The sequence below is a fragment of the Nansenia antarctica genome, assembly GCF_963989245.1.
Source record: "Nansenia antarctica genome assembly, chromosome: 4".
NCBI classification, from domain to species: Eukaryota; Metazoa; Chordata; class Actinopteri; order Argentiniformes; family Microstomatidae; genus Nansenia; species Nansenia antarctica.
This window is the reverse complement of record NC_137689.1, coordinates 55,823,690-55,835,074: the sequence shown is the minus strand read 5'-3', so window position 1 is coordinate 55,835,074 and position 11,385 is coordinate 55,823,690. Positions and strand designations below refer to the sequence as shown.

At 43.3% G+C, this 11,385-nt stretch overlaps 1 protein-coding gene across 1 annotated transcript; it reads right to left on the bottom strand.

Annotated features, from left to right (window-relative positions):
- Positions 1 to 7,425: 7,425 nt before the first annotated feature.
- On the bottom strand, positions 7,426 to 8,514 carry LOC308156128 (heat shock protein beta-1-like; the record flags this gene model as incomplete). Its single annotated transcript, XM_080529486.1, has 3 exons — positions 7,426 to 7,582; positions 7,972 to 8,035; positions 8,124 to 8,514. 3 exons carry the CDS (start codon positions 8,512 to 8,514, stop codon positions 7,426 to 7,428), a joined length of 612 nt encoding a protein of 203 aa, XP_080385612.1.
- Between the last annotated feature and the right edge of the window lie 2,871 nt (positions 8,515 to 11,385).

The following is an 11,385-nucleotide window of genomic DNA, read 5'->3' as shown; positions in this document are numbered from 1 at the left end:
CAAACCGGTGTTTTTGAAAGCTAGACCGGTACCATATGCTATAAGAGACAAGGTGGAAGCTGATTTGGATGCTCTTATGAAGAGTGGAGTACTGGAGCCAGTCACTACCAGTGATTGGGCGACACCGATAGTGCCAGTGCCTAAGAAGGATGGAGGAATCCGGACCTGTGGGGATTTTAAGGTAACAGTTAACCCTGTGCTATCTGTAGAGCAGTATCCACTCCCTCATATTGAGGACCTGTTTGCTGGACTTAGTGGGGGTCAAAAGTTCAGTAAAATAGACCTTAATCAAGCTTATTTGCAAATGCATGTGCATGAAGACTCACAGGAGCTGCTAACTATCACAACGCACAAGGGCCTCTTCAGGTACCGCCGATTACCTTTCGGAATCACATCAGCACCAGCACTGTTTCAACGTGCTATGGATCAAATCCTCAGTGGCCTGCCTGGTGTTCAGTGCTATTTAGACGATATCCTTTGCACAGGGGCCAGCGATTCCGAGCACCTTCATAATCTGGACGCCACTCTTCAAAGACTAAAGGAATATGGACTCAGGGTTCGCAGGGAAAAATGTGACTTTTTCCGCTCTTCCGTGGAGTACTTGGGACATGTCATTAATGCCGAGGGCCTACACACGGCCCCATCCAAGGTCGCAGCCATCATGGATGCACCGCCACCCCAGAACGTCAGTCAGTTGCGTTCGTTCCTAGGGCTGCTCAACTACTACGGTCGTTTCATCCCAAATCTATCATCGCTACTAAAGCCACTACATGACTTACTCTGCCAGGACAAGGCGTGGGAATGGAATAAAGCATGCCAGGAGGCTTTCCAGAAATCAAAGGATGTGTTAGTGGGGTCAGAGGTCCTAACTCATTATGACCCGTCACTCCCAATCCAGCTGGCCTGCGATGCATCTCCATACGGGGTGGGTGCAGTTATCTCACACATAATGCCAAATGGGGATGAAAGGCCCATTGCCTTTGCTTCAAGGACTTTAAACAAAGCCGAAGCCAATTATGCTCAGCTGGAGAGGGAAGCGTTAAGCATCATTTTTGGCGTTCGTAAATTCCATCAGTACTTATATGGACGGAAATTTACACTCCTTACCGATCACCGACCTCTTACGACCATCCTTGGACCACATACCAATCGCCGCGAGCCGTCTGCAACGATGGGCGCTGCTGTTGTCTGGGCATTCATATGTCATAAAGTATCGTAAAGCAGACTCACATTGCAACGCCGATGGCTTATCAAGGTTGCCACTCCCTGTCACCAAACCAGAGCTGCACACTGAGCACGTTGCCTATTTCAGTCAGGTGGATGATGCGCCAGTTTCAGCTGAACAAGTGAAGAAGGACACACGCAATGACCCGGTCTTGTCAGCTGTCTTGGACATTGTTGTAAAGGGCCACTCTGGCAGCAACGACGGTGCTTTGAAATCTTACCTCGCGAGGAGGGCGGAACTGACGGTGCAGTCTGGATGTTTGCTGTGGGGAAGGAGCAGTGGCGGACTGGCCACCGGGCAAGCCTGGCAAATGCCAGGAGGGCCGCGAGACTCTGGGCCGCTCAGAATGTATTATATAAAATATATATATATATATATTTGTAATTTTGTCTCTGGTGATTTTCATTGAAAATAACTTATTTCAGCAGACCGCGGCCCAAAACATTTTATATCGGCCGGGCCATCCACGCAGTTCTGCATCGCGGATGCCCAGGGCCCTAAACCAATAGGAGCAGAGCTCCCCTATGGGGCGGAGCTAGCAGGGTAAACCAATAGGAGCAGAGCTTTAGGTAGCGGGGTAAACCAATAGGAGCAGAGCTCCCCTATGGGGCGGAGCTCCACTATGTAGGGAGTATGTCCATAACTATCGTAGTCAGTTCTATATTGCCAGTGGACACGCACCTCATGTCATCATTCCGTTTATAACAGCAGTTAACGTTACACTGCTTTCATTTTCAGAATGGGGGAATTTGATGAGAGCGATGCAGTTAATGTGCAACAACTGGATGCAGGGAGCAAGTGTAGTTGGAAGTAGGAATGCACCGAAATTCGCATGTATTGGGCCGAAAATAGCACAAAAAAGTACATTCGGTGTGAAAAGGCTATTGAAAGAGATATTGACTGATGACTGCCTACTGATAATACATATAATTACAGCAAACATGTCGGTAGTTTGGCATCTGTCCTCTGACTTTTTATGTTAACAATCCGTGTTGTGTGTTGCGTTTGGAAATAGGGCTGTTGTGTCGCAAATGCCAGGGCTGTTTTTTGATCCCAGTCCGCCCCTGGGAAGGAGAGTGGTTATACCACCAACTCTACGCAAACCAGTGTTGCAGCAACTCCACTCAGGACACAGTGGAATAGTAAGGTTGAAGGAAATAGCAAGAAGCTACTTTTGGTGGCCAAATATGGATGGACAGATAGAGGAGATAGCAAAAGCCTGTTTGTTCCTCATGTCAGAAAATCAGGAACAATCCTCAACTAGCTCCTCTGCACCCCTGGAGCTTTCCAGAAAGGCCATGGCATCGTGTGCATATTGATTTCGCAGGACCTTTTGAGGACAGAATGCTACTTGTCGCTGTGGATGCACACAGTAAATGGCCTGAAGTGGCTATCATGAGATCCACCACAACAGAAAAGACAATTGAGAAGCTGGGAGAAATGTTCAGCCATTTTGGATGTCCCGTTCAACTCGTCTCTGACAATGGACCACAGTTCGTGTCCCAGGAAATGGCTGCTTTCGTGCAAGCAAATGGCATACAGCACATAAGATCAGCACCTTATCACCCGTCATCGAATGGCCTCGCTGAAAGGTTTGTGCAAACGATGAAAAATGCATTAAAGGCATCACAAGGGCAGGGAACCCTCCATCAGCGGCTGCACAGATTCCTACTGACGTATCGCAACACGCCACATGCAACTACAAAAGTATCACCTGCCAGCTTGTTGCTACAAAAAGAGCTTAGATCCAACTTTGACCTCCTGAAGCCAACGTCAGTGAAAGAGACAGTTTCACAGCAGCAAAAGAAACAAATCCAACAAAGAGGACAAACCAAGTTCAGAGTTTTCACTCCAGGTGAATCTGTGTTGGCAAGGAATTACTGCAGTGGACCTAAGTGGATTCCTGCCACCATCATTGCACAGACTGGACCGGTATCATATACGGTTCAAACTGCCACTGACATCGTCTGGAGAAGGCACATCGACCAGCTATTGCAAGCTCCAACACACACCCCGCTGCTTGCCAAGGACCCTCTCGATACACCGCCTCTTGATCTACCTGCAGAAGTTTCTGGCCCTTCTATGCCTGAGCCTGAGGTTGCTGCCGCAGCACCTGACTCTCCAATCAAAGAGACTGTAACACCTCCGCCTGATTCTGCCTCTGGTCCGAGCCCACTACAGAGACACAGAGACTCTGAGGTTCCAGCTGCACGGCGAAATCCTGAAAGACAGCGGCGGCCTCCTGATCGTTTGGACTATACCATGGGTATAGTCAGGGGTTTGAGGTGGTCTACCCTCACCCCAGGATTGTTTTGCAAAGGTTTATTGGTGAATTAAACAGCAACATTGTTATTGTTTTTGTTACAGACATCTATAGAGTTATGGTGTTATTTGAAGATTTTCTAGCTGATGTTAAATGGGACATTTATTGTAAGGGGGGAGGAGATGTGATGTATTCACTGTTGCCATGGTTTTGTTAACGCTATGCATACTGGGTATTCAAGATGCCATGTTGTACTGTTAGGTTGATCTAACGTGGGGCTCCACAGTAGATGACAATAAATACTCAAGTTACAGCCGTTGTCTGGGTAGTACATGTTATACAGGTGAGGTTCATAGTCCTCAGGATATAACAGAGGGAAGTGTTGTTATGGTGTGTAATTAGGCCATATTCAATCATATTCAAAAATAAAGCGATTTGCTTAGAGAAGCCAAGTTTCAAGGATCAAAGGAAATGCAGGACAACAGTGCCACCATGAGGAAAATCAGCCAATTCATTAAGTGTCATACTCATGGGCGATTAGACCCTTTTTAGGGGTGCTTGAGTCATCTCAGCATCCCTAAAAAGATTATTATTATTATTATTATTATTATTATTATTATTCATTATTATTATTATTATTTTATTTGTTTGCCTATTTACAGGTTCAATGGGCTTTATTTAAACAGGTTTAATATCCAGTAGCCTATGTACATTCACCTTGTTGGTAACGTTAGCCCGCCAGTAGTCTCATAACCAGACATCAGTGCAAAACTTGATTCTCTCTCTCTTCAAACTAAAAAAGAGGTTAGAAATCTTGGTGTAATTCTAGATCTAAACTAGACATCAACTCGATAACTAAATCAGCCTCCTATCACCTGAAAAACAAAACAAGAATGAGAGGTTTTATGTCCAAGCAAGACCTTGAAAAACTCATCCATGCATTTGAGTCAACTTGATTATTGTAATGGTCTACTAACAGGCCTATCTAAAAGAGCTGTTTGTAAATCGCAGCTCATCCAAAACGCTGCTGCTAGGGTCCTAACAAAAACAAAGAAGTTTGAACACATTGCGGCGCTATAAATAAATGCGGCGCTCAGGGAACTCGAGATTGGATTTCAAGCCTCAGGTGATTCCTCGAATGAGGATCAGCCTTGTGTCATCAGTGTTCACAGAAGACAGGCTTACAAATCTTCGATATGGGCGCGTGCACGCAGACATACGCAGCCCAGAAGAGTCGATCTGTCGAAATGAAGATACTCCACTCTGCAGGGGTACTACATTTGCGCAGCATTCCGAATTATTGATTTTTTATGAAGACGGAAAAATAAGATGTAAAATAGTGCAATACTGCCGCAATTAACAAGGCGAGGGAAATGGTTTGGCAAGAAATTGCTGACCGATTAAATGCGTAGGTCATACTAGCCCCAGTTATTGTTATATGTTCATATTTTAATAAATGAATATTTACTACTGTGGTGATATCAGCAGCAGGCTACAAACCATCATATCGCCACAATGGCCTAGTGGTATCGACCGCTGCCATAGGATTTATTCGTCATTTTATATCGGTGGTTCAAATCCCTCTTCAGGCGCACTTTTTACTGCATTTCGTTGTCTGAATCTAATCTAAAATCTCATCTAAAAAAGTATGTAGGCTATAAAATTATGGTGCAGGCTAATTTACAAGAACTGACACGATTACAATGGTGTTTGAAACCTTTGCATGAAATCTTCGGTTAAATGTAAAAAAAAAAAAATGAATGACTTAGTCAAGTCTCGAACTCGCAACCTTTGGAACTCGAGTCCGCAGCCTTAACCACTACACCAGCCAGACCGCTGTGATGACGGCAATGCAAGTTGAGACAATTTTTTTTTTTTTACACTCTTTTCTTTATTGATATATCGATCTATCTATCACACTTTCAAAATATCAAGTTATCTATCACACAATCAAACTATCTATCGATCGATCACACTTTCAAAATATCAAATTATCTATCTATCACACAGTCAAACTATCTAATCTATCTATCTCGTGTGAAGTGGGAACTAATATTTCCTAGGGAGGAACTGTCGTTCGGGATGTAGTTTCCGCCTGTGAGCCTTTTTCGACGCGCATCTCACTATAGCCTGTGTTTTAGCCTGGTCGCGACCAGGCTAGTTATATCTGACTCAGAAGGAGCTCAACCAAGCAGCGAATTATTTGAGCCACATTGATGGCACCGAACGCAAGCTAACATTTTCGAGGCTTAAAACTTTATCGAGGCTTAGAACTTTATCGAGCTTCGTGGAATAGAGATCCCTGCACTGGCTACCAATCTCTCAGAGAATTGAATTCAAAATACTCCTAATTACAAATCACAAAATGGTCTTGGACCAAAATACATATCAGATCTCCTCCCACCCAATATTCCAGCAAGGCTCCTTAGGTCAGCTGAGACTAATCAGCTAATCATTCCAAGAGTGAAAACAAAAGCAGCATTCAGTCACCGAACAAACTCCCTGAAGAAATCAAACAAGCCCAAACCCTACAAGTATCCAAAACCAAGCTAAAAACCTTAATGTTCTGCAGCAGTTATTATTAAACACTAACACTAACACTCTATCTATGCGTTTATCCATTAACTTATACTTGCAGCATTTATCCGTTTTATGATCCATAATCAAAGTGCTATGAATTCACTGTAAATATAGGCTAAATGTGTTTGCAAATGTGTCATTTTACACTGCGATCTCACACACGGTATCGGTCAGGATAGCGGTTGAATACAGATGCAGTATCAAACGTGTCATTTTACACTGCGATCTAACACGGCTTATTGCGCAAGATAGCGGCTAAACACAGACGTAGTACCTGCAATCTCACACGCCATCTTTTTATTCATTGTCTTATTATATTGTTAAATGTTTATCTATTTATTTTCTATATATAGGCTATGTGTCTATTCTTGTCATTTTTAATTTTCTTACCATCTCCTTTTTCTGTATTTTTTAATGCTATAAGCACTTTGTTTAATGCTATAAGCCCCTGTATGAAATGTGCTATACAAATAAACTTGCCTTGCCATCTCTGATATCCTTTCTCTCTTCTCATCTCAATATGTGTGTCCTCCTAGTTGCTCGAAGGCCTATTCGACTATTGGCATCTCCTCTGCTGACTGTGGTCTTACTTTACAAGTGCCTAGGGCTCTTAACCAATCAACTCATAACTTCTGTCCACCCCTGGGCCACAAGTGGGACACACTCATTCAGTACCCATAGACTCCAGTGGGAATGCAGTCTCCAGTCGGTGCGTTCCATTGGTCTTCCTCACTCATTAGCCTATAACGTCCCTCAAACAGCATCTTTATGAGACAGGCTCTGACTGACTACCCACAAACTATATTACATATTTTGTGATATGACATTATTACAAAACATATGATTATGTATTGCTTTTATTCAACATTAAAGATATGGAATGCATAGAGATAAGAATCTTGAAATGTAAGCTTAGTAGAACTGCGGTATGGTCATTGTAGTGTTGTTATTGTTACATTCAGATTATTTATTATTTGACAGTCAAGAGACAGTAGCGACATCTCATCTCAGAATCAACAGTCTGACTGATTATCATGTTCAGCTTGATTTTGCTAATCATCGTATATGCCTACTGTACATGTACGTACGTACATACAGTAATAAAAGCATGCCAAGCTTGTGGTTACTATGACAATGAATCAAGTTCAGGGGTTTTGATGTCATTCACTAGAGACCACTCAATGTTTTCTTTAATGCAAATGAAATCGTGAAGCCAAGAAGTGATACACTGTCCATGCACACAAGAATAAGAATGTTTGTGTCAAAGAAAAAGTTGTTGACACTCTGCTGTATCAGGTATCCCAAACAGAGCAATGCTTTATAGGTCTAAATGTGATGGAACATCTGGCAACTGGTTTCACTTTCCCAGCTCCTCTTCTTGCTTCATCTGAATAGGGATCATAATCTCTCCAGGGAGGTTGGTGACTGACCCGGGGAGGGGTGCTTCTATTGACAGAACACCTTCCCCAGACAGAGACGAGCTGATGTGTGTCAAGTCCACACCCGATGGCAGCCTTAGAGACACAAGTGAGGATTTACTCAAAACACAGCCGTCAACTTGTGTAACTTCTTGTTCAAACAAATAGTTGCATAAAGATAAACACATTTGACTTAATTCCCATGGCTTTTATCTTGATCTATTTATTTAAAATATGAATTGGACTGGAAGACATTGTTACTGTAAGTCATTAGCCTAAATCCTCAATGGTTCAGTGAAGAAGTTATATATACAGTATATAAATCCATGGGATATCCTTATAACAACATGAAGTAATGACTTTCAATTCTACACATTCTTTACTCTTTTAGATCCGATTGTCGAGTTCTTAATTTTCATGGCTATTTGACTCTTTATCGAAACATTGTTAGTGACCACATTTGTTATTGTACCATGATATCTTACCTATATTTCCTTGTGAAGCACCTTGAGACTATTCCATGTTCATCCTGTCTTTCGTTGTGTTTACCTGGAAATGAACAAGAAAAATCAGTCAACTGCCAGTCAACTGCTCCAACATTTTCTGGTTTGTTAAACCAAGGAAATATTTTCTCCACCTGCTATTTCCAAGAAGCCGTTCTTGGTTGTGATTGTGATCTCCTCTGGAGTGAAGTGATTGACATCTAAGCTGATCTTCCAGCAGTCCTGTCCTGTCCTGATCTCTGACACTCCTCCAGACAGTTGTCTTTGGAGCCTGGGGCTTGACACTGCAGGAGGTTGAACACTGGAAGTGGTGAAGAGAGGAGAGCGCATGTACCCCGGCCACGGGGAGGATGCTAGCCTTTTCCTTGCCCAGTCTATCCAGTTCACATCCCCGGGCTCCAGGAAAGGAGGCAGGCCATAGTCCTGTTCGAACAAGCGGTTAGGCTCTGTCCAGTCACGGAACGCATCCCAACTTACATCTCGGCGGAAAAGAGGACGCGGTAGTATCTTACTGTGGTCAGCCATGGCGTAGGAGTCGCCTGAGAATGGTAGTGGAGAAAAAAGTTCTAAACGATTTGACAGACAACCCTTTAGATTTTCTGAATCCCTTTTGAAAACAGATCTTATGCCAATGCAGTGAGGTTTAATTACTTACTCGCCACACAAAGGGACTGCTCTATTTTGCCTAACCAGTTTAGAAAGTCTGCCTCATAGTGAGGAGGGATTTCCACGAACAAACAAGCTTTGTTCAGCTGCGGAGCATCACTCACACCCTTTATATACCCAGCTGATCCACTTTAGCACCTATCAAGCAGTAAGCATTATCCATGGTGATGAGAATGAGCTGATGGGCATGGGCCAGTGTTGTTGCTCCTCTGTTGGCCTAGGACCTGGAGAGGATAACGCTCATTATCTATATTTATAGCTCTGGGGTGTAGATGGCAAGTAGTTGGTGGATGATTCCATCCACAGCAACGACAGGGTTTATTCACTGATGGCCTCTGCAGTCTTGTCACACACTGGTGCTCTTTGTTTTCCTCCATAGTGATCGCAATCCTCTGCTATGTGAGGGAACAGCATGTTCGTTCCCAACAGAGACGGCTCAGCAACTCCTCAGCTTTAGACAACGGGGACGCTTTTTGTTCTCTCCCTAAACACCAAAACATGACCTGTACGTGACCCACTGTTGTTGCTGCTGATCAGATATTATACTACTATACTACATAGTGACAAGTGAACAAGTCAGCAACCGATGAAATGTATTTCCTTTTTTGCGGAATAAAAGTCTGAACATTTGGTTGGTTGCCGACTTGTTCCCGCTTTCACCAGCTACTGTCACAATTATGTTTAGTATCTGCAAGTTTTATATAGTATTTTTTTTTTTTTACAATAGTTTACACTTGCCGTGAGGGGTCATTTGTGAGTAAAAATATATAGCTTTGCACTCGATCAAATTTCAGGACCCTCCTTTCATGACTAGATATGTGCATTCTACCACCCAGTATCCTTACATTTTCTAAATCACATCAGGATAAGCTAATATAAAGCTATAGCTGCAGTTTTTCTAGTGGTCGTTGTGTGTAAATAGCAGCTTAGCATTGTAAAGAGGGGCTCTTTTAGTCTATCGCCATGTAATAAGACCTTGACATCTTGACCCCTGCCCCCATATCTGAGGTGAGACGCAATAGAGGGGTGGTGAGGAATTTTAATATGAAGGAATTGTGCCTTATGGTTATTCTGCTGTACCCAAGGGTGTGTCTGGCTGTCTGCTGTAAGAATAAATCGGTTAGCCTCTTAGTGTCAAAGGTTAAGGAATGTAATAGGACCATGTGAGCAGTGCTCTGAGAGGGTCATGGAACTACGAGATGTTGAACTACCTCATGTAATCTCAACACTTCAGGATCTCCATTCATCACTCGTAATGGCTTATGCCAGGGGTATGTAACTGTAGTCCTCCCAGGCTTCAGGCCTGCTGGGTGTTGTGTCTCTCTGCCACTCAAGTGAGCAGTTATTCTTATTTGTTGGCTAGAAGTCTCAGTATAACAGGCAGGGTACCTCGCTTACAGTACACTGGAGTGCTGTGGATGTGCACACTTGCACTATACAGTACATAAGACAGAGCTCTGTCCTTGTTCTGAAAAGGTTTGGGTATCCTTAGTCTTGTGTATCCATACCTCCAAATCATGTTGTTCTAACATGACCTCCTTTGGAGGTCTGGAGCCGATCTGGCTTGTATTGAACTGGACAGAGCTATGGAAGATTGTGTTTGTAATGTCATTGGATGTTACATTTAATTTTGCCATTTAGCAGACACTTTTATCCAAAGCGACTTACAATTACGAATTACAGGGACATTCCCCCTGGAGTAACTGAGGGCTAAGTGCCTTACCCAAGGGCACACTAGTAGTGGTGTGGCTTCAGGCGGGATTTGAACTCACAACCTTCCGATCACAAGTCCAACTCACTATCCACTAGACCACCACTACCCCCCAAGAACCATCACCCACATGCCGTAGAATGGTTGCTTGTTGTTATGTATGTTGTCTTTTCTGAACAGGTAAGACTATTTTGCAGAGAGTGGTTGCCTGCATAATGCTAGCTTGCAACATTGAAGAAAACGAAATAATGTTTTTGGAGCTCTGCCCAAGCAAGGTATTTGTGACACAGTCTGATCATTTTGGTCCGCATGTCGGCAACCAATCAAAATGTTCAGACTTTTCTTTTGAAACTCGGAACTACGTTTCAACGTTGTTGAGAATCACAACACAAACTCGCTAGTCGAGCCAAAATACTGCAACGTAATGGATTCGGTGAGTAATCCCCACTGTTACACTGTAACACTAATTTACATTGTCAGCAGGCTCACAAAACAAGCTGTGTTAGTTGACCAGCGATGTGTCATTGATTTTCGACTACACGGAAATGTATTCACATTTTTCAAAAGAAAAGTCAGATCATTACATCGGAACCCGACATGGGAACCAAAGCATTAGAATGTATCACATTTCATTGGTTTGACATGTTGCAAGGCGTCCCTCATTTCAAATGGGTTTCCATCCCTTTGTAGCTACTTTCTGCGAAGGATTTCCTCAGCAAGTCTGGTCTCAATAAGGTTAGAATACCCTGTATATAGTATATGTATATACAGTATACTGTATATATAATAAGCTCAGTGGCCTTGCAGTTAGAGTGTCCGCCCTGAGATTGGGAGGTCGTGAGTTCAATCCCAGGCCGAGTCATACCAAAGACTATAAAAATGGTACCCGATGCCTCCCTGCTTGGCACTCAGCATTAAGGGTTGGATTTGGGGTAAGACCCTGTGACATACCAGCGTCATGTCCACAGGGTGTACTTGTATATTAAGCCACCCCATGCTAAACAGGAGATGCTCCTGCC